Source organism: Rhipicephalus microplus, chromosome 1, assembly GCF_043290135.1.
Source record: "Rhipicephalus microplus isolate Deutch F79 chromosome 1, USDA_Rmic, whole genome shotgun sequence".
NCBI classification, from domain to species: Eukaryota; Metazoa; Arthropoda; class Arachnida; order Ixodida; family Ixodidae; genus Rhipicephalus; species Rhipicephalus microplus.
Window position 1 is genome coordinate 52,673,250 of NC_134700.1, and position 24,100 is coordinate 52,697,349.

Here is a 24,100-nt window from a genome sequence, read left to right on the forward strand (position 1 = left end):
GTTTTAATGAAAGTCTGAGGAGCTTCTTAGCTAATAAAATGCAAACGAAGTTTTATGTCTATCTTCCTGTGTGTCTGTTTCAACGTCTATCTATCTATCTATCTATCTATCTATCTATCTATCTATCTATCTATCTATCTATCTATCTATCTATCTATCTACACCTCGCCCGTGCGCCTGTCTGCCGGTGCGTCCAACCACACGCCTGCCTGACAGGCCATCCGTCTATTGGTCTGTACGTCAGTCAGCAAAATCAGCGGGGAAAGCTGAAGTTTCAACAATGCGAGCATTTCAATTGCGAAATAACGCAGTGCTTTGTGCCGTGTTTCTTGATGTAGTCAGTTTTCGCACACGCTTCTTACGAAGGCCTCAACGGCCAACTCCTCGTTAGCAATCCTGTCTTCATCAGCGCGAACGAAGCAGTCGATACCTGCGCTGTCGGGAACATCGCACTCAATGTGGCCTGTGTTGAGCGATTGGCCACTTCAATGCGCGGCTTCTGCAGAACGTCGGTCCCTGGCCTGTTCTCTTAATGGAAAGGCAAATAATTTAGTTCACTTGCGAAAGCACCCATAGAAAACACAAGTGCACTTTCAAAAGCTCGAGCATGGCTAATGTTTGTACTTTTGCGCCGGGTTTCTGCATTTTATTATTTCTTAGTGTATGGTGGAAATGTTGCGGAAAGATTTTTTGTTACTGTTTTGACAAACCAGGTGAAATATCCAGAAAAAGCGTACTTTACTACATACCGTTGTTTCTTGTCTCCTAAATATATCAGCTAATTATTTTGTGTTTGTTTAAAAGCTCTGCTATATTTTAATTTTTCTATTGGTACACAATGCTTCGCGTGCCTTCCAAGCACGTGGCTGGTATTTTGTAGGCTTTGAAAGGCTGCAATACTTGCGTATACTATCAACGTGGATTTAAAGTTCACGCGATATTTGGCTCCTGTGATGTGTCATTACTTTCTGTCGCGGGTTTGCGTATGCTACACTCTACCATTGATATTTATTCGGCGTGTTGGTTAACGGGACTACAAAACAGCGCCTTGTAATGTGATCTCTATAACGTTCTTGTTTACTGGCGCTGAATATTTCGTCTAACTACAGTTTACCTCCAACTGCTCAATGGATGTATTCATGTGCACAGAGATAAAACTAAAGAACACGTTGACGGAGCTGGCACAAGCCTAAATTTTTCTTTGTTCTCAGTTCTCTTTTTTTCGATGGGGGTGAAACTGAATTGCCTCATTGGATCTCATTGCGCGTCTTAATGCATCTCGTTAGCGTGTTTCGTTCATAACAGGCTTGAGAGAATGCCTGGAATGTTGGGTGAATGCTGCTCTGTATCTCGGACACAGAGCGAAATTTCGTCAGCTTCTTCGCAGCGTTTCGGCTACAACCGTTGTCTCCAGACATGATGTGAATTTTTTTTTCAATTTAAAGTACCTTAGCTTGCCACATTGGCATTGAGTAAGGGGGCGTGGCAGAAATAGCATACACCCTATGGCAATCGGCGTGCCAGCCTCAAGCCTCAATGCCAGCCTCAGCCAATGGCGTGCCAGCCTCAAGCCACATATTGCTTTCGTTTGTCTGTATCTCCTTTCCACCTTTCGGCGAAGCGCACACAGTTTTTCCCGTTCAACGTCGAAATCTGAACGCTTGCCGGTGAACGGAAGGAGACAGGAAGCTTCCCTCATTGTCTCTTTGATGACATCCTCCAAGTTCTGGTCAGGGTGTCCACGGCATGTATTTTCCATGAGTCGCTGAAATTTGGACCAATCAATTCTTTGTGTTGTGGTCCTACGAGAGGAGTTAGTAAGACCCCTTTTTCGCATATGAATTGGAATGTGGTCACTCCAATGCGTTTCGATGTCTGAAAACCAGTGCACTTGCGACCGGAAGTTTCTGGATACCAGAGTAAAATCGAGGCAACTGCTGTACGCAAGGCCCCGCAGGTATGTAGGACTGCCATCATTTAGGAAACATAGGTCGTGCTTGGAGGCGAATGACACGAGGTTTCTTTCTTTAGCGGTGATCGTCGAACTACCCCAGATTAATTTATGTCCGTTGAAGTCTCCAGTTATAACCCATGGGCCCGTAGTTGTTGTCAGTATGTCTCGTAGTCGATCTTGTTCAAACCGTCCGTATGTTGATATGTAGACACCAATGAGTGTAAATGACACTTTTTCCTTTTTAACACGTAAGCAGACATATTGATTGTCATCATGCGGTTGAACTGCGTGATGCACATATGTGAAATCTGTGCGAATGTAAACAACCACCTTTCTGCGTTCCTTGCACGTTGAATAAACGAAAGATTCATACCCTGATAGTTTAGGAGGTTGTTGCACGTTTGGTTCACATATAACTATTATAGGATTAGGATTCATGAATATATACTGACGGAATGAAGAGATGCGGGATCTCAGGCCTCTCGCGTTCCACTGCAGTATTGACGCTTGTCGGACCTCGTTGCGGAAGGAGAAAATTGTTCGAGCCATGGTTGCTACTGGAGACTCGCAGATACTCGACTTAGAACATCCAGTACTTGTAGCGCACTCTGAGTGAGTCGAAATTTCAGGCTGCTGCACAGCTTTCGCATGACATCCAGGAGTGTTCGGAACATTCTGATGACTTCTGTGTTCTCCTAAGGAAGTTTGTCAGCGGCTGGCTGGAGGGATGTATTTGTCGATGTGCGCAGGAATTTGCAGGTGTCTGTGATTACGGCAATGAAGGCCAAACTGATTCATCTGCAACATGGCTGTTCGTTGGTTTGTTGACCGCGCTGGCCGCCTTCGGTCTGGGAGGCAAGGGCGGTGGAAGAAAGGGGTGGTGGAGTGGCGCTGTCGATGCAGCGTCTGCGGCATTCTTTGATGACCTGCGGTGACGATGACGCCTCTTTCGGACGGTCCTGGCAGCCTCTCGATGCGAGGAATTGTCTCTGACCATTTGTTTCAATACCGCTATTTCTCTTTTGATTTTGGGGCATTCTTTGGACGAAGCTGCATTGGACCCATGACAATTCGAGCATTCGGGGGTAGTTGCTTCGCAGTCATCCGCAGAATGGGCTTCCGCGCAACGAGGACACACCGTCTTATTTTCGCATTCGCTTCTCACGTGGCCCAGCTTCATGCACTTGTGACACTGTAAGGGCTTCGGTACGAAAGGTCGCACAGAATGCCGAAAATGGCCCACCTTTAAGTGTGAAGGAAGAGAGTCGCCCTTGAACATGATCTTCAAGCAGCGTGAGTTTTCCAAACGGACAACTTTTGCGATGACGCTGGCTTCAATTGCCGGTTTGACCAGAACATCAAATTCGGTGCTGGGAAAGGCAGCATTCACATCGTAGATGACTCCAGTGACGACGTTAGAGCTCACAGGAATGTAGGAGTGAACTTTCATTCTCCCCAGCTCGTTGACGTTGTGCAGTATATTAAGTGCCGCAGCATGTAAAACGTCAAAGGCCAATACGTTCTTACTCGTGTTCACTCTGATGTCTGTGATCTCGTTTGGCACGAGTCCTTCCAGCATCACCGAAACAAATTGTCTGTTGAGGCGCTTCATGTTACCGTCCGGTACCTCAGGGACAAAAAGACTAGTGTTTGTCACTGGTCTCCTTGGCAATCTGTCGTTCAACGTACTCGATGACGAAGATGTTCTGACGTTCCGCCTCTTCGCTTTACGACTCAGCACCAGCTTAAAATCGTCGTCATCGGAAGGCTCTTCGCTGCTCATTGGGTAAACAAGAGGGCCCTAGCTGTCGTAGTCATTGTAGAGTCCCGTACGCTTCCTGGATGCGGCCACCGCCGATGCCGCCGTATCTGGCGGACTTCTGTGGGGGTCCACGTCCATCACCGATGGACACGGATATGATATTCGCCAAGTTCACTTATAACTAGGTGAAAAAAGAGGGCACCTACTGGAACAGCATTCTGCTAAGCAATCACTTCGTTGTCGTCCTTGAGTGAAGTAAAATTGAATAGTATAAATGAGTGAAGTAAAATTCAATAGTATAAATAAAGGTGCCAATGTGGTATGGGGTTTAAAAGCCGATATCTTTCTTCATTTTTTCTTACTGAGATTTCAAGTGTGGGCAGTCTCTGCCCCACGTCGAGTGTGCGGAATAAGTTTCTTCATTTCTGTAGCAAGTAGGACACCTTTTTTCTTGCCAAGTGCAATATTTGGCTGCATGTCCAGGGCCTAATTCTGTGCATATTGAATTTTCTGTGCTGCATTGTTTCTCAGTGTGGCCATAATTGGCGCCCCATGCACATATAGCTGTTCTCGTAAACTAGACACCTTGACCATCAACTCAGGGCTTTTTTCTTCCAGAGAAGTTATCTTGCCGTCTCACGGTATGCCAGGCAAAATGTCGCTTGTTTAGACCCTTTGCTTCTTAATGACCAGGTGATCTTCATGTCTCCTTCACATTCCTGAATGTAATTTTGGCTTACGAGCTATTTCGTTGTGTGGAGTGCACTGTTCGATACCAACAATTTTGAGCTCAGGATTCCTTCCTCCTGAAATTCTCGTTTTAGGATGCTTCGTTTCTTTGTTTTTCTGATATTCTTTGCTAGGTTTCTCAAGCCTTTTGAGTTGTATGATTTTATAGCAGCTCGCCCTCTTATTGAATTCAGTGTTACGTCGCCAAGGCTGCAATAATCAGGTAGGAAGTTCCTTTGAACAGCGCGCTTTAACTCTTGATAACTGTCCTCTCTCTCTTGATCTCTAATCAACAGAGCAGTTCTTGGTATCTGGTATTGTTCACTGTCACCAGATAGTAGTCTGTTTTCTTTAGTCATTTGCCCTACTTCACGGGTGATTTTCTCATGTACGCTATCTTCACTGTTTACATGTTTGCTTTGAACATATGCGTTTTTTTTTCAATGGCAGCTGCATGCTGTTCACCCATGTCATTGCGCTGTCTCATAAATCCTTCGAATAGTTCTGCATTTTCTGGTGTTAAGGTCTGCAATTTGAACAAAGCATCCAGAAGTATTGAGTGCACTTGCATTAGTTGACTCCTTCGAATCGTTTCAGAGTGCTCATTCAGTTCGCTTTTCTGCTCGTCTTCAGCATTTATGTCTTCTACAGGGTTTTTGTTCTCATCATTTGCTTGACAAATTGCATGGGCCCTCGAATGTCCTTCAGCCTTTTGATCAATTATAGGGTGGTCTTGCTATTTTAGTTTTGAATTTCTTTGTTTCAGAAGGTACTTCGATTTGTTTTTAGTGCTTGTTTTCTTCTTCTATGTGTTCCTGCTTACCTATTCGTTTTTGTATCGTCTCAATGATCTTTAGGTTTTGATTTATCTTGTGTGTTTTTTAACCGCTTCGTATTCAGTTTCTGGGTCAACCAACCTTTTGAGATTTCTTGACATTTCAATTTCTTTTTGATGCAGTTCCGAAATGCTTTTTACAGAAGGGGTTTCTTTGTTTTGCAGTTGAAAGTTGGCCCTACAATAGTTAGGGATACTTCCTCGCTTTCCTTTTGTTTTTGAACAGCGTCTTGAAAGTATAGTGAGCCCCGAGGTTAACTTGTGCTACCTTGTTTTGAATTTTAACTATATTTTGCCCCTTCGCGAAATCGAGGTGCTTGCCCACAAATTTTGGGTCACCAAGATCGGGAATTTACTGCGCGTCCATCTGTAGACAGTTGAATTTACTGTTTCAACGTTCACTTACATTTTGCCCTTTTGCTGAATCAGGATGATTCGCCGCCGAGAATGAAAAATTGACCCCGTGTATGCATGTTTCTCTGCAAGTGTCATCGGAGAACAATAGTCTTGCTTGTGGAGTTAGTGAAGAAAACATTTATTCTATGTTCTGCGCAAAAAAAGTGGTGATATGTATTATGCAAGCGCTCCGTAAGAAAATCTCGATCCGTGCAGCGAAGGCGAACGAGCGCATCGAGGCACGTTACACACGAGCGGCATCTAGCAGTTATCTTTGAAAACGAAGGAAGGCGTGCGCACCCGCGGAGAAAGATGCGTGCCTGCCCCAGAGGTGATAAGGTGTAGACAGCAAAGCGACGGGCGGTTGCCACCACCATGTCCTCTTAGAAATCTGTCCAAAACATTTGCCTTTCAAATGCGAAGCATTCATTAACAAACTTCGGCGACTTTAAGCGTATCTATCTATCTATCTATCTATCTATCTATCTATCTGTCTATTTGTCTGTCTGTCTGTCTGTCCGTCTGTCCATCTGTCTGTCTGTCTGTGTGTCTGTCTGTCTGTGTGTCTGTCTATCTATCTATCTATCTATAATGAAGGATTGATGACAACAAAAGCGAACAACAAGCATCATCGCAGAGTAAGGCGCCACAAGATCGGCGCTCGAGCTCCTCTATCTTCCTCGTCCTGTCGCTATCTCGAATCTTCCACCTGCCCGTTTGGTTCGCCCAATAAACCTGTTTACATTTGGTGGATCGCGCTGGGTAACCACATCGCCTACAACCTGGTACTCTGATGCCGCACCCTGTCTTCGACCATGCAAGTTGACGCTGCCCAACAAACAATACCTCTCGTGGCCGCTACTTGCCCGGGCCCGGTTCATCAGCGAGACCCCCCGATCTTTGTGGGCACCGAAGAACAGGACGTCAAGGACTGGCTGTCGTTATACGAGAAAGTCAGTGGACCTAACAGGTGGGATGACGCTGCTAAGTTGGGCACTGTCAATTTTTACCTCACCGACAAGCCAAGCTCTGGTATACGAATCACGAAACCGAGTTCGCGAATTGGTCCGCCTTAAAGGAGGCGATATGTGTCGTTTTTGGTCGTCCTGCCTTACGTAAGCTACGCGCCCAACAACGTCTACGCACACGGCCACAGGAGCCAGGTGAAACTTTCACATCATACATGGAAAATGTGATCGATCTCTGCCGGCGCGTCGACGCTTCCATGAGCGAGAGTGCGAAGATACAGCACATTATGAAGGGCGTCGACGATGTCTTTTTCCAGATGCTTCTCGCGAAGTCTCCTAGCACAGTGGCAGTAGTGACTTTGTGCCAAAGCTATGATGAATTGCGCTGGCAACGAGCTCAGACGCGACGCTCATTCCAGACAATCCAACCAGTGACAGCACTGGACGCTATGACTGACCAGACAAACCTTCTCGCACAAATGAAAGAGTTCGTGCGAGAGGAAGTGGCTCGGCAGCTTTTTCTGCTGCGTTTTGCTCAACGCAAGGAGCTCTCGCAGCAACAGCCACTGCGACACCCACCACCATGGGCTCCCATGCTCCGACATGTGGTCCAGGAGCAGATTTCCGAGGCTATGCCGGGGCCCTTGCAGCAGCCCCCCGTCACCGCGCCTCTTACTTACGCTGAGGCACTGGAGCGGCGGCAGCCACACCACACCCCGTCGTTCCAGGGACTGCCGTATACCTCAGCCCCGACTCAGTCGTCCACCGCCTGGGTTCCTCCCATTGCCCCCACAGCCTCAACTCACCCGTCTGCCCTGCCGCATGGGCTGCTCCCCTCGTCACCAATACTTGGAGAACGCGCGATAACCGGCCCATCTGTTTTGCATGCGGTGGCCTTGTCCATATCGCCCATTACTGCCGTCGTCGCGTGCCGGGATACACGGACGCCCGGACACAGAACCGCTTCATGGACCTTCCTCCTTCTCGTCTGGAAAATTGTGGCCCTCAGTCATGCTCGTCTGCACGAGAATGTCCACGTACCATGTCTGGTCGCTCACCTTCACCCCGTCGTCGCTCCCTGTCATCCATGCGTCGTCGGCCAGCTCCTGAACACGAGGGAAACTAACCACCGCAATCAGGAGGCAAAAACTGCGCTGTCAAAATGCTCAAGTCCTCGCACATTGCCGTCGAATATTGTCGTAGTTTTTTTAGAAGGTACTCGAGCATATGCTCTAGTGGATACCAGTGCTGCCGTTTCCGTGATCGACGCTAAACTTTGCCGCAAGCTCCGAAAAGTGACGACGCCTCTTAATATGATGTCCTTGCAAACAGCGAATGGGGACCCGGTTCCGCCTGTAGCCACCACTGTCCGACTGATGATCGCGAAGGACCACTACACTGTTGAGTTTATTGTCCTTTCGTCATGCTCACACGACATCATACTCAGATGGGATTTTTTATTGCGTAACCATGCCGTTATTGAATGTGCAAGATCGGAGCTTGAGCTTTTCCAGTTTTGCGACCAACCAACCAGCAGAATTCAGCCCGCCGTACACAAACTCGTCGTCAAAGAAGGCACTGAAATTCCTCCGACAGCAGCTGTGTTGCTCCCCGTGTTCTGTGACGGCATTAGGAATGAAGCTGCATTTTTTGAGCCATCAAGCATCTTCCTTAGTCGAAGATCACTTCTTCTGCCTTATTCAACCCTCTCTATTTCTGAAAGAAATAGTGCTCTTTGCCTCATCAACCCCCTTCCGTATACCGTCGAACTGTTTCAAGGTGAATCTCTTAGACACGTGCATGCCATTCATAATGAACAAATTTTTACCATGCCGCCAGATTGTTCCGGTGACTACGACGCCATCAGTGCCCTCAACCCTTCCAATATACCATTATCGAGCTTCTTCGATTCATCGATTGCCGACGGAGTATCGCCATCTGAACGCTCTGAGCTCCTTCAGCTGCTCTACCAGTTTCCTGAATCCTTTGACCTTGCTCAACCTACCCTTGGCCGAACTCCCAGTTTTTTCACTGCATCGACACAGGTTCGAACGCGCCAGTACGACAGCGACCACACCATGTTTCCGCCACGGATCGTCAGGTTATCACCGAACAGGTTGACGATATGGTCAAGCACGACGTTATCCGACCTTCCCAAAGTCCATGGGCATCACCTGTCGTTCTCGTTAAGAAGAAGGATGGTACAATTCGCTTCTGCGTTGATTACAAGCGCCTAAATAAGATCACTCGCAAAGACGTGTACCCTTTGCCCAGGATTGATGACGCCGTTGATTGCTTACAAGGTGCCGAGTTTTTTTCGTCGTTAGATTTGCGTTCGGGGTATTGGCAGGTGCCCTTAGCAGATGGTGATCGTCCAAAATTAGCCTTCGTGACACCGGACGGGCTATATGAGTTCAATGTCATGCACTTCGGCCTCTGCAATGCGCCGGCCACATTCGAGCGCATGAAGGACTCGATTCTGCGGAGTTTAAAATGGAACATATGGCTCTGATACCTCGACGATATCGTCATCTTTGCATCCAATTTCGCAACACATCTTGTACGCCTGAAACAAGTCCTCACGTGTCTGCAGAATGCGCAGCTCCAACTGAATTTCAAGAAATGCCACTTCGCTGCTCGGACGCTCACCATTCTCGGTCACGTCGTATCAAAGGATGACGTTCTTCCCGACTCGGCTACACTACGCGCTGGCGCTGAATTCCCCAAACCGACGACTGTAAAACAGTTACGCAGCTTCGTAGGATCATGTTCCTACTTTCGTCGGTTTGTGCGCAACTTTGCCTCCATAATTGTCCTTTTGACTAAACTTTTAAGTAGTGCCAACGACTTCTCATCGTGGTCTTTCGAATGTGATCACGCAGTTACCACTCTTCGCCGTCTCCTGACATCACCGCCTATATTACGCCACTATGATCTCACGGCTGCAACTGAAATCCATGCAGACACCAGCGGTGTCGGTCTCGGTGCAGTTCTCGCTCAACGCAAGCCTGGATCCCCTGAGTATGTCGTCGCCTACGCCAGCAGAACGCTCAACAAGGCTGAGGTAAACTACAGTGTTACCGAAAAAGAGTGCTTAGCCATACTTTGGGCGATTGTGAAATTTTGCCATACTTATATGGCAACACCTTTGCTGTAGTTACAGACCATCATGCCTTATGTTGGTTGTCGTCACTGAAGGATCCATCAGGTCGCCTTGCTCGTTGGGCTCTGCGACTTCAAAAGTATGACATCCGCGTCGTGTACCGTTCCGGCCGCCAACATACCGATGCTGATGCGCTCTAACGATTACCACTGTCCGCTGAGGTTGCCTTTATATATTCTATAGAAACGCGCTGTCCGCTCTTGACATCGACACAATGGCCTCTGCACAGCGCGACGATCCATGGATAACTTCTGTTCTGGACGTCTTATCGGGGGTACCGACGCTTCCCACCACTCGAGCATTGCGACGCCAGGCTTCGCACTTCACCATTCGAGGTGGCCTCTTGTACCGGCGCTATTACTCACCAGACGGCAGGAAGTGACTGCTCGTGATTCCCCGAAAGCTGCACTCTACAATTTGTGCACCATTTCACTCCGACCCGCAATGTCCTCACGCCGGTGTCTTCAAGACCTACGAACATTTACGGAAGTGGTGCTACCGACGTGAGATGTTTACTTTTGTGCGACAGTTTATTCGCGGCTGCCACGAGTGTCAGCGACAAAAACAGCCACCGAATGCAGGAGCAACTCCACTACAGCCACTTGCGTGCCTTGACCGCCCATTCGATTGCGTTGGAATCGACCTTTATGGACCACTGCCATTGACCACAGCAGGTAACCGGTGGGCTATCGCTGCTGTAGATCACCTGACACGGTACGCCGAAACAGCTTCTCTTCCTACGGCGACTGCTCAGTACGTCGCATCTTTCATCCTCCATCGGTTTGTGTTGCGTCACGGCGCTCCTCGCGAGCTCTTCAGTGACCGGGGCCGTGTATTTCTATCCGACGTAATCCAAGCACTTCTCCGTCAGTGCCATATTGTACACCGGATGAGTACGGCTTATCACCCTCAGACAAATGGCCTGACTGAGCGGTTTAATGGGACCCTGGGTGACATGCTCGCGACGCATGTGGCATCTGACCAAACGAACTGGGACCTGGTTCTTTCGTTTGCGACCTACGCGTACAACACCGCTACCCAAGTGACCACCGGCTCTTCCCCATTCTACCTTCTATACGGACGTCAACCATCGCACACAATTGACACTTTGCTGCCATACGCACCAGATGTATCTGAGTGCACGACCGTGTCTGAAGCCGCCGTCACGCCGAAGGATGCTGCGAACTGGCGAACCGTTTTACTACGGCTGACCAGCACCGCCAGAAAAAGGCCCGCGATGAAGACAATCCTCCTGCCACAGAGTTGTCCCCTGGAACCTTTGTATGGCTGTATGTACCAACCTGTGCACCTGGTTTATCTACCAAGCTACTTTAAAATTATCATGGTCCATACCGCGTGGTAGAGCGCACATCGCCAGTCAATTACGCCATTGAACCGCTTAAGCCACTCGGTGACCATCGTCGGCATGGACACTATATTGTTCATGTGGACCGCTTGAAGCCGTACTTCGACCCGCTCATTTCCACCTGTTAGATCACCAGGATGGCTCCATCTTTTTCGACGGGGGGAATTATAATGAAGGATTGATAACAACAAAAGGGAACAACAAGCATCATTGCAGAGTAAGGCACCACGAGATCGGTGCTCGAGCTCCTCCATTTTCCTCGTCCTGTCGCTATCTCGAATCTCCCACTTGCCCGTTTGGTTCGCCCAATAAACCTGTTTATCTATCTATCTATCTATCTATCTTTCTATCTATCTATCTATCTATCTATCTATCTATCTATCTATCTATCTAGCCGCTTACGACTTTTAGCTCTCTTGGCCGTTTCCATATTGGTATCAATACCAAACTTGGTATGGCATAACAAGACTGTATGAAGAACATATTTGATTAGTCATAACAAGAAAATCACGATATGTATGTCATGAATGTCGTGATTTACAATTTCATAGTCCTGCAGCTTTTGTGGTGGTTTTGTTCACATGGCATGCTGCAAAACTGGTATGGTGTGACATGGTTGCATGGTGAACACTAGCGACACACTCTAACATGAAAATAGCAACATGCGTGTTATGTACCAACATGAATATAAGCCACGCTCATGATGCACTCGCGGCCATTTCGCTACCGTCACATATACCAAATTTGGTATTACTGCACATGAATGGATGACAGAGGTATGTGACTGGTGCAAACATGAGAAACATAATCATGAGATGCGCGTCATGTAACAACATGGCTACATGACGCGCTCATGATGCGCTGGCGGCCGTCTTTCTAGCTTCACCTATACCAAACTTGGTATTATGGGACGCGAATAGATGACGAATGTCTGATACTGCTGCAAACAATATAAACATGAGGCGCGTGTATTGTAACAACAGGAGTTACATGCTGCACTCATGATGCGTTTGTGGCCATTTCGCTAGCTTCATTTATACCAAATTTGGTGTTACGGGACGTAAATGAATGACGAAGGCTAAATACTGATGCAAACAAAATAAGCATGAAATGCGTGAAGTAACAACATGACAACATGCTACGCTCATGATGCCTTTGCGGCTGTTTCGCTAGCTTCACATGTATGAAACTCGTTATTACGTGGCGTGAACGGATGACATAGATAAATGTCACATTTAAACATAATCACGACGTGCCTGTTATGTAACAACATGACTGCATGTCATACTAATGATGCGCTCTCGGCTGTTTTGCGAGCTTCACATATGCCAAATTTGGTATTGTGTCACGCCAAAGGATGACGAAGGTATGTGACAGGTGCAAACACGATAATCATGAGATGCGTGCCATGTGCGAACTTGACTACATGCCAAAGTCATAGCGCAAATACATTTTGACGTGACGTGGTGTGCGTGCTCGCCGGCATTCATTTCGTCGCGTCACGCCAGCGTTGCCATGCCATGGGCACCGGTCTTGCCATATACTCCCAAGCCCACGCTGTGCAGCGTTGCTTTGACGCATGCGCAATTTAACGCGTCCGGCGTCCTTCCATCACGAATAGAGGAAGATGCAGTGTTGTCTGGTAACGCATTGGCGCGAATTGCAGCATGTCTAATTTTGCGCTGGTTGCCGTCGGGCCGCGCCGACAGACACTGGCCGCACCCGGTGTCAGATTCTAAAGTGCTCGCGTTTTGCTAACGTTGCAGCGCTATGCCCAGCGTGCGCGCTCGTCAAGCATACATTGGAGTATATCAGGCCCTTCATGATGCGCTCGCGGCCGTTTAGCTAGGTCTAAAAATACCAAGTTTGGTGTTACGTGACGTCAATGGATGACGAAGGTATATGACTGGTGGAAACATGATAATCCTGACACGCGTGGCATGTAAGAATATGACAAGATATCACGCTCATAGCGTGCTCGCGACCGTTTCGCTAGCTCCAGATATACTAAATTTAATATGATGTGACGTTAACAAATGATTAAAGTAAATGACACATCCAAACATGATAATCATGACACGGAGGTCATATACAGCATTATTTACCTCCACCTCGTAACGTTCTGCTGTTTTCTAAGTGACAAGTCATCATTTCTCACTTGTGCTTCACATTTCATTCATTCCCACTTTACGTTGGATCTGCCAATTTTTCGAGCATAGGGTTTCACTTTCAGCGCTGCGTGAATAACACTACGATCATTATAATTACATATGGGAAGAGGTTTATTAGTCGTTAACGACAATGGCAAGACAGCCTGAAGGACCGTCCTGCAGAGGCGGGCACAGCAGTGAACCAAAGCGCGAGCCGAGAGAGCTGGGCGTTGGGGATGCTGCTCGCTGCAGGCGCATCTTTTTCTTCACAATCGCCCCCGCTGAAAAAGGAGCCATCCTGGCGACCTAAGAAGTTTAAGACAGAGGCTCGTGGTATGATTTCCGTCGGGAAACATGGGTGATGTCACGTGCACGCTGCCGCATATCGTCCAATCTGGAAAGTGACTCTATTATGAAGTTAACCGGAGAGAATTTCTCCAAAACAATGTAAGGCCCCTCGTGCCGGTAGACAAGTTGTGAGGAGAGTCCCTGAGTTTGGTACGGTATGGCGAGCCGCACAAGAGATCCGAGGGCATAGCTGGGATCTGGAAGGGCGTTGCTACGGTGTTCTTTCTGGCGTTGCTGCTCTTCCGAGGTGAACGTACGGGCTAGCTGGCGGCACTCTTCGGATTGTCGAGCAGCATCGGAGATAGGTGGACACACGGAAGCATCAGGACGGTAGGGAAGTAGGGTATCAACGGTTTGGGAAGGCTCGCGTCCGAAAAGAAGAAAGAAAAGAGAAAATCCGATGGTCGCTTGTATTGCGGTATTATATGCGAATGTGACGTATGAGAGAACACGGTCCCAGTTGCTATGATCAGGTGGCACGTACATTGAGAGCATATCCCCCAGCGTGTGGTTAAACTGTTCCGTTAGCCCATAAGTCTGCGTGTGGTATGGTGTCGTTTTACGATGAATGATGTGGCATTCCGAAAGCAGAACTTCGACGACAACGGAAAGGAAAGCGCGGCCTCTGTAGCTAAGGAGCTCTAGAGTTTCACCATGTCGAAGGATAAAGTGACGTAAAATGAAAGAGGTGACATGCTGATCTGTAGCGCTTGGCAAAGCGGCTGTTTCGGCGTAGAGTGTCAGGTTGTCAACCACCATTATAATCCACCGATTACTATCTGGTGTGAATGGAAGGGGGCCAAAGAGGTCAACGCCGATGCGATCAAATGGCTTGGAAGGGCATAGAAGTGGCCGTAATGCGCCATTCGCACGTGGCGGTGTTGATTTGCGTCTCGGCAGTCAGGACAGCACTGCACAAATTTGCGTTCAAAATTGTACATGCCGCGCCAGTACTAGCGATGGCAAAGGCATTCATATGTTTTGAACACCCCGGCGTGGCTACATTGCGGATCGTCGTGAAGAGAGGTACATACTTGCGATCGTAAAGTGCGTGGAATGACCAGTAGCGACGGCGGCCATAGGGAGCGTAGTTTCGCCGATGAAGAAGTTGATCGCGGATGGCGAAATGGAAAGCTTGACGTCCGAGAGATCGTGATACTAGAAGGTTGGGGGTGCCAAATAAATAATTGAGTAGAGATGCAATCCACGAGTCACGACGTTGTTCAGTGGCAATCTAGTCGAGATTTAGTGAAGACAAAGTCTGGAGGCAAGTGTTTCCGCACGTCAGATCTGGTGGTAAAGGTGAGTGGGGCAGGGCATCAGCGTCAGAGTGTTTGCATCCGCAGCGGTATACGACGCGAATGTCGTACTCCTGGATGCGGAGTGCCCATCGCGCAAGGCTGCCAGAAGGGTCTTTCAACCTGGAGAGCCAGGAAAGCGCATGGTGATCAGTTACTAGATCGAACTGGCGGCTGTATAAGTACGGCTGGAAGTTTCCCAGCGCCAACACCAGAGCCAAACACTCTTTTTCTGTCACGCTAAATTAGTTTCAGCTTTCGTCAGCGAGAGGATAGCGTAGACTACAACGTATTCTGAATAGCCGCACTTTTGTTGAGCGAAGACAGTGCCTAGCCCGACGCCACTGGCGTCAGTGTGCACATCGGTAGGAGCCGTTGGGTCGAAGTGGCGAAGAATAGGCGGGGAGGTGAGCAAACGGCGCAGAGTAGTGCAGGCAAATGTCACATGCAGGGGACCAGGAGGATAGGTTCCCGTCAACGCGAAGAAGCTGGGTTAGTGAAGACATGATGGATGCAAAATTTCGAACAAATCACAGGAAATAAGGACGTAGGCCTACAAAACTGCGAACTTCTATCATTGCGTCGGCTTGGGAAATTCTGAGACTGCTCGAAGCTTGGTTGGGTCAGGTAATACGCCGTGCTTGGACGCGGTGTGGCCTAAGATGACGAGCTCGCGTGCAGCGAAGCGGCATATTTTCAGGTTAAGCTGCAGGTCAGCGTTGGTCAGACTAGTGAAAACGTGCCTGAGGCGAAGAAGTGCTTACGAAAGTCATGGGAGAAAACCACGACATTGTCGAGGTATCAGAAGCACATATTCCACTTGAGGCCACGTAGCGTATTATCCATAAAACATTCGAACGTGGAAGGCGCGTTACAAAGCCCAAAGGGCATGACGTTAAACTCGTATAGTCTATCTGGTGCAATAAACGCAGTTTTTTGGTGATTGACTTCAGCCACTGGGACTTGCCAGTAGCCAGACCGCAAATCGCACGATGAGAAGAATTCCGCCTAATAAAAGGTGTCAATGGCGTCTTCAATGCGCGGCAAAGGATAGACGTCCTTGCGGGTTATCTTAATAAAACGACGATAGTCCACGCAAAATTGGATAGATACGTCTTTCTTACGCACCAGGACGACAGGAGACGCCCAGAATTTGGGAGATGGTCGATTGACGTCTCTACAAAGCATATATTCGACTTGATCGTTGATGACGCGGCGCTCTTCAGCGGAGACACGGTATGCTCTTTGACGCAGTGGCTGGTGTAGGCCGGTGTCAACATGATGTTTGACTTGCGACATGTGGCCCAGTTGAGGTTGCCATACATCAAAAGAACTCCTGAGCTGATGCAGAGGATCCAGCAGGTTGGCATGTTCGGTTGGAGTGAGGGTCTCGGCACTGGCGCTGCAAAACATATCATTGGACGACTTTTCGAGCGCCGACAGTGCTTTTGGGTGGTTGCAGTAGTCATCCGTGACATCAATCAAAGACAATGGGTCGAGATTCTGCCCGTGGCTCAGACATTCCCCCACAAGTAAAGTGATAGGTGTCGAAAGCGGATTGCTTACGAACATATGGCTTTTTCCGGTGGCAAGGTCAATCGTTGCGAGAGGCAGCGGCAGAGCTCGACGACTCGTGAATATATCGGAAAGCATGAAAACGACTGCAGCGTCAGTGTAGACGTTACTGGAAACGGGAACAGGTGCAATAATTCTAGGTAGAATATCGGTATCTTCATGAACGAGCAACTTCGGCGGCTGATGAAGAGCGTCAAGTAACGAGACATCACACAAGGGTGAAAACTCAAGATCGGCGCGTGCGCAGTCGATGACGGCCTTATGGTTGGATGCAAGTCCCACCCGAGGATGACGTCATGTGAACACACAGCGAGGACAACAAACTCCACGATGTGAAGAATGCCTTCGATGAGCCCTCTTGCAGTGCAGGCTGTGAGAGGCGATACTTGCTGTGCGCTTGCGGTGTGGTGTGACAGTCCCGAAAGCGGCATCGTGACTTTGCGTAATAAACAGCAGAGATTAGCGGCAATAACAAGAAACAGCGGCGCCGGTGTTCACAAGGGCGAAAGTACAATAATCTTCATTAGAGACTGCAACCACGTTAGCAGGAGAGGAGCGAGGGCTTAGACAGTGCGGAAATGGCGCACTTCTTGCCTCTTAAACTGCGGTGCTTAGTTTTCCTGGGCGGAGGATCCAGGCCGGCGACGCATGGTGGAGGATAATCGCCGACGAGGAGAAGGTGTGCGCCAGGGCTGGAAGTCAAGGTGGTCAGTAGGGGCATAGCGAGGGGACGAGACCGGCCCGTATTGATCGAAAGGAGACCGGCCCGTATTGATCGAAGGATTGGCTGCTGGGTTTCGACAACCGGGCATAGTTGCCGAACGTCTGCGGTCGACGGTGGCAGTAGCAGGCAACGTGACTGGGAGTTAAGCAGGCGGAGTAAATCGGTTGGTTATCGGGTGTCCTCCAAGGGTTGGCGAGTGGTGGTCCCGCCCAAAGGGCAGTATAATCAGCCGGGTGGGCAGGCTGTGAGTGCCTGGGGTGGAGTGATTGCGCAAGCCTACGCACAGCATCTGCATATGTGAGCGGAGCGGCTACGGGCTGCATCTCTTGTTAACAGGCGACAAGAAGAGCTACAGGCTGCGCTGCATACGTTAGGGGCGCAGTCACAGGCAGAACTGCTCGCGGATAGGCGACAGGAGCGCCTACCGGCTGCGCGACACGCGGGTAGTGAACACGGCTAGATAGAGGCGGCTCGTAGTGCGCAAAGGGAACAGCTTGTGCAACGTCTTCTGAAATAGCAGTGCGAAGCGGGGCAGGTAGACGGCTGGTGGTCTCGTGAGTAAAGGGCACTAGGGAAAGTTGGCGGGCGGCTTCCTCACGGACGAAGCCTCAGACTTGCTGAAGCAACGGTGAATTGTCAGGCATGGTGTCAAAACTGGACAGTGATTGACCACCACGCTGAGGCTGGCGAGTCAGAGTGAATTGCTTCCTGAACTCGTCGTAGCTCTGACACAAGCTGACGACTTCGGAAACGGTGCTCAAACTCTTAGCCAGGAGCATTTGAAATGCGCCATCGTTGATGCCCTTCAAGATGTGTTTGACCTTGTTCGACTCGGGCATGGTGTCACTGGCGCGTCGACAAAGGTCGACAACGACTCGCATTACCCAGTCGTCTTCCAGCACCCTTGACCTTTTACTGACCACTGTTCCCGAGTCTGTTTCATCTTTAACGCTTTTGCCTGCTTTGAGTGACCACTTAGTTGCCCATTTCACTATACCGTCATCCTCTTCGCGCCCCGCTAAACAGTTTAAAGAAATTAGAGACTACATTAAAGCTGATTTCCAAGCCATAAATAGGGAACTGGAAGCTTTTATAGAATATTTCCTTCCTGAATTTTGGAAGCGTCCGCTAAATGGTAATTGGGCTTTATTTCGAAGCAAGGTTCAATGGCTGACTGATAAGTACATACCGCTCAGACGAATACCCTGTCCTAAACGCCAACCATGGTACAACGTCTCACTAAAAGGACTGCTTAATAAAAAAAGCGCCTTTTTCGCCGCTGTAGACTATCAAGTTCGGCTGAAAGGTAGGCGGCTTATGCGGGCATCGCATCAGAATATAAAAAAGCCCTTTCTCGTGCAAAAACCGAGTTTTATCAGCGAACGCTTCCATCCCTCTTATCGACTGATCACTGCAAGTTCTGGAGGGCTGTTAATATGAGCAGATATAAAGATGTAAAATTAAAAACACCGGTTAGAACACTTGTTCCACGAGAGCAGTGCTGCGTGTTGCTCAACAATACGTTTTCTTTATCTTTTACTAAAACAATTCCTACTTCTTTTCCTGTTAAAGAAAGCCTACGTCTTGAACCAATGGAACCCATTTTTATTGACTGTGCTGGAATTTTCATGCTGATACAGGGGGCTAAAATTTCTTTATCTTCTGGAATAGATACAATTAACTATAAGTTTCTGAAAAGTACCAATGTGAACTCCTCATTGATCCTTTCCTATATTTTTTCACAGTCTTTACGGTGTTCCTTACTGCCCGACGACTGGAAGGGTGGAAAGGTGATTCCATTGTACAAGTCTGGTGAAGTTTTCTCCCCTTTTAACTATCGACCCATCTCTCTTACATCAATCCCATGCAAACTACTCCAACACATCATTTACACTAACTTGATGAGCTTTCTAGAATCTAACTCATTTTTTACAGTCTACCGACACGGTTTTTGCAAAAATCATTCCTGTGAAACACTATTAATCACCTTCACTAATGATCTCTGTTCTTTGTTGGATCGTGCGTCAGTAGTCGATTGCATGTTCATTGATTTCGCAAAAGCATTTGACTGCGTCTCCCACCCACTACCACTTTATAAACTTAGCAAACTGAGCATTGACCCTAAAATTTAAGGTGGATTGAATGTTTTCTGCAGAATCACTTTCAATATGTAGCCGTTAATGATAACGAATCTCCTTACTGTCCTGTTACATCTGGTGTCCATCAGAGATCAGTATTGGGGCCTCTTCTCTTCCTAATTTATATTAATCATCTTCCTGATACCATAACCTCATCAATACGTCTTTTCGCTGACGATTGCGTTATATATAGAAATATATGTGAACCTTCTGATCCCTCACAACTTCAAACCGACGTTAACACAATATCAGCCTGGTGCAACACCTGGCTAATGAAACTAAATGTCGACAAGTGCAAATATATGAGGTTAATTCGGATAATCAAGCACACCCCTGTAAACACATATTTCCTGAATGGCTCCCCTCTATTATCGGTTACCACCTACAAATACCTAGGCGTTCAGATTTCAGATAACCTTTCGTGGCACTCGCACATTGAATTTATTAGCAATAATGCGAACCGCATGCTCGGCTTCCTTCGACGAAATTTCTCTCGAGCTTCCACTTCATTAAAACTGCAGCTTTACAAAGCCCTTCTACGGCCGAAGATTGAATACGCCTCTTCTGTATGGGATCCACATTCTGCCAATCTTGTCTTCACACTTGAAGCTATCCAAAATCGGGCCGCTCGTTTCATTCTCTCTGAGTATTCCCGGTCATCCAGTGTCACTAACAGCCCCGCCGCGGTGGTCTAGTGGCTAAGGTACTCGGCTGCTGACCCGCAGGTCGCGGGTTCTATTCCCGGCTGCGGCGGCTGCATTTCCGATGGAGGCGGAAATGTTGTAGGCCCGTGTACTCAGATTTGGGTGCACGTTAGAGAACCCCAGTTGGTCAAAATTTCCGGAGCCCTCCACTACGGCGTCTCTCATAATCAAATGGTGGTTTTGGGACGTTAAACCCCACAAATCAATCAGTGTCACTAACATGAAAAAAGTAGTACAACTACCTGATCTTGCAGCCCGTCGTATTATATCTCGCCTATGTGTTTTCCATAAAATATTTTACACCAATCAGACCTTAAAACAATCCCTTTTTTCAGTTCCACCATACGTGTCATCCCGCATTGATCATCCGTTAAAAGTTGGTGTGCCAAACTCTCGAACAAACCTCTACCTGAACTCGTTTGTCCCAACGACCAGTGTGCAGTGGAATCACCTTCCAGCCTCCATCGTCTCCATCAGCGACGCTGCGCACTTCCGATCCACTGTCAGCAATCAGTTTTTGTAACCACCCCGCTGTTGTCTTTTCTCTTGATTGTTTAATACTGTACCCCTCCTCTCTGTAACGCCTTACGGCATTGAGAGTAAATAAATGAAATGAAACGAAATGAAATGAAATATCCTCAATATAACTGGTAGAGTTTTCGCCAGCCTGCTGAGAGCGGACGAGCAAGCGCTGTTCTACCCGCTGCTCGCGGACAGCTGACCAACCTAACACTTCAGCACATGACGTCTTGAAGACGGTCCATGTGGAGATGTTGTGTTTGTGGATGTTAAAGCACAATTTGGCCACGCCAGTTAGCTAAAATATGGCGTGGCCCAGCTAGTCGCCTTCATCCCACTTATTATTGGCGCTCACCAGCTCGCAGTGCTCAAGCCAGTCATCCAAGTCGGTCCCATTCGCACCGCTGAAGATATTGGGGTCCCGTAGCCTAGGATGGTCAGGGCTTGTGAACTCGGGAGAAGACTCCGATGGGTTGGCGTTGTCAGTCATGACGGGCAGTAGCGTGCGGCTGCGCAGCTTCAGGGGATAGCGACTGGGATAAACAGCACCCTACACCAGGTGTGGAGAGGTTTATTAGTCGTTAACGACAACGGCAAGAGAGCGTGAAGAACCATCCAGTAGAGACCGGCATAGCAGCGAACCGAAGCACGAGCCGGGAGAGCTGGGCATTGGCGACGCTGCTCGCTGCAGGTACACCTTCTTCTTCACACTTAGAATTACTACGGTCCTTAGAATTACTCTAGTATAAAGACACACATTCAATACATTGGCGTGTTGTTACGGTGCCTAGATATGCACAATATTTGCTTTTTTATTTGACAATCGCACAGGTATTAACGCATAAATATGAGCAATATTGGTGGGCGCTTCGGACGAGGTTGGCCATTTTGGGTAACATTTGGTGCCGTTTGGGGTATCTTGGTGGTGAGACAGGCAGACAGACAGAAAGACGGATAGGCAGACGAACCGTCGCACAGAATGACAGAAAAAACACCGGACGGACGGACTAACTGACATACTGACAGAAGGACAGATAGGCGGACAAACAGACGAATAGACAGACAGACGGACAGACGCGGCCAGCGGACGGACAGCCGGATGTACGCAGGCAAGGACGAATGGGTGGGTGGAAGCTTCGCTTCAATGATCCTTCTTCACTCCGCGAATATGCTGTGATTTTTTATTGTTTAATAAGGCACATGAGAACTATTCCACCGACCCAACCTTGGAGCTCAAGGTCCAGTGCCAATATATATGGAGTGGGCTGGCTAGTGAACAGTTGTGTAGCGCGAGCAGTCGGTGTCTTCAATCAAGAAACTTGCTAGCGGACGCTGCCTGCGTCGCCATTCTGTAGTTTGGGCGCCAATTTTCTAACGTAACTGTAAGTACATGAGGGACAATGTTTCTTTAAGCCCTGCGTAAAGATGTCTTTCAAGCGGAAAATAAAAATATGAGTTTGACGATGGCCTTCAAAACTGCGCAGCGTTAGTTTTCTCGGAAGAAACGGGCCGGTGCCTAAACTTGGTGACCATCTTGGGATATAGCAAGTTTCATGTACCTCCGCAAACATTGCAGAACTCAAACCGAAAAGCCTCGTTTTAGACACTTCGCAGACGCTGTTCGCATAAATAGAGTATCGATTACCAACTCACAATGACGAAATTACGTGTGCCTATTCTATAACAAGCGTAATCTTTTGAGCATGTTCATGAAACCAAAAATATATAATCAAATCAAGAAACCTCTCTTCCACCTGTAGCTATTAAACTTTCCGTCTTGTGTCACAAATTTTGCTCAAAGTGGATCAGAGTGATGGCCAGATATAAGATTTTCTGTGCTTTGATCGCACAAGAACAGCCGACGTCAGAGCCGCCGTGAACCTGAATCTTTCCTTGTGAAATTCGGTAATTTATTTTCCGCAAACTTGTTGCCGATGATTGCTCTGCTAAGATACGCGCAAGTAAGGACAATATTCTCAACTTTGCATTTTACATAAGTCGTGGCCTTTATGTGCTAGAGATTATTTTTTCTAACACGGAAGGAAGTCTTGGGCTCCACCAAAATTTCAGAGACGTACTTCTGTCAAGGAAGTAATGTCTAAAGATAACACAAAATAAAAAAGTGCTGTCTTGGTAGGCCAACCTAGGACCTTTCGAAGAGCGACATCTGCCGGGCTCGTGGTCAACTGCGTCATGCTCACATACTTTGTAGGCTTTACAAACACGCCTTTTATATCTACTACAGGCCCGTCAGAAATATCTTGGTAAGGTGTAACAATGCATTATGACCGCGTATTGCACGATCCTCACCTTCAATGTTTTTTTTTTGTACGCGTCTGTAATCTTCAGTGCGTTTCCCATAGGAGAAGTGAAATTTCGAGTACGGCGAGTTTCATGCCGCGAGTACGGAACCTAAGCCCAAGTTTGGAATAAACTTAGTCATGCTCGTCCGGTCCTCAGACTTCTCTCTTCGGTTGCACTCTAACCATTAACTACTACAGTTACCACAGGTATCCACGGCCACAAGGTCATGTTTAATTGTTAATCAATCAATAATCACCGAAGTCTGTCGTCGGGACAGAGATGCATCACTAAGTGTCAACGTGGGTAAATTTACGTCAACCAGTGCTTTAACTGATGATCACTGCCGACATTGCATGAGCTCTCCAATGTCGATGCACTATGAGCACTAAATTGCTTCTGGACGAGACGTTTTGCTTTCAGGTTCCACTGATTCTTATGACAGAAGAATCAACCATGTTTTTTTTACATTAACAGCGTTTTCATCCTAACGACTTCTTATTTATGAGTCGGCGCTTCTGCTTTTCTCTTCCTACAGGCTCCTTCAAGACAACGCAGCCGCTGTCCTAGATGGCAAGCGAGAGGGAACTGTGTTTCTTCCGATGTGCGGAAACGCTGGTGAAATTAAATGGTAAGCAAGTTGCCCTTATACCCCCTCCCTGCTTTCGCAAATATATGCTGTGTAGAATGAATTGGTTTAAGTAGCACTATATGCAAGACAGAGCTTGATACCAAAACTCAGCTGCGATATATTCGGTGACATCTCAAACCTGTCATCCAATTTCATGTGATATAAAGTAGAAACATAAAGGCTCGTTTTAAGGGCGAAGCTTCTTAGGGTATGCGTAGTCGTTTCCTCGTCAGTAGTAGTAGTAGTAGTAGTAGTAGTAGTAGTAGTAGTAGTAGTAGTAGTAGTAGTAGTAGTAGTAGTAGTAGTAGTAGTAGTATGTAGCTACCTACAGGTTAAGGAGTGCTCAATAGATGGCGTTGTGTGTGTATGTCCTCTTCGGGCTGTCACGGTGGATGGACGTGTTTTTTGAGCGCTCCGGATCGACTGCGCAGATAAGTGTTTTTGCATGTTTTGAGCTTGTCTTTATAATTATAAGACAGCGGTTGAAATCTTCGTAGCATTTATTTTATGGGACGGCTTTTTCGGGGGCCAGTCACCAG

General features: G+C 47.8%; 1 protein-coding gene across 8 annotated transcripts in view; it reads left to right on the top strand.

Moving 5' to 3' along the window:
• LOC119177780 (putative thiopurine S-methyltransferase) overlaps positions 1-24,100 on the top strand; it is a 428,663-nt gene that overhangs the window by 199,255 nt on the left and 205,308 nt on the right. For all 8 annotated transcript variants that reach the window (XM_075868630.1, XM_075868279.1, XM_075868504.1 and 5 more), the window contains one exon: positions 23,469-23,561. In XM_075868630.1, the coding sequence (XP_075724745.1) occupies positions 23,469-23,561 (93 nt within the window). The remainder of the gene's footprint in view (positions 1-23,468; positions 23,562-24,100) is intronic.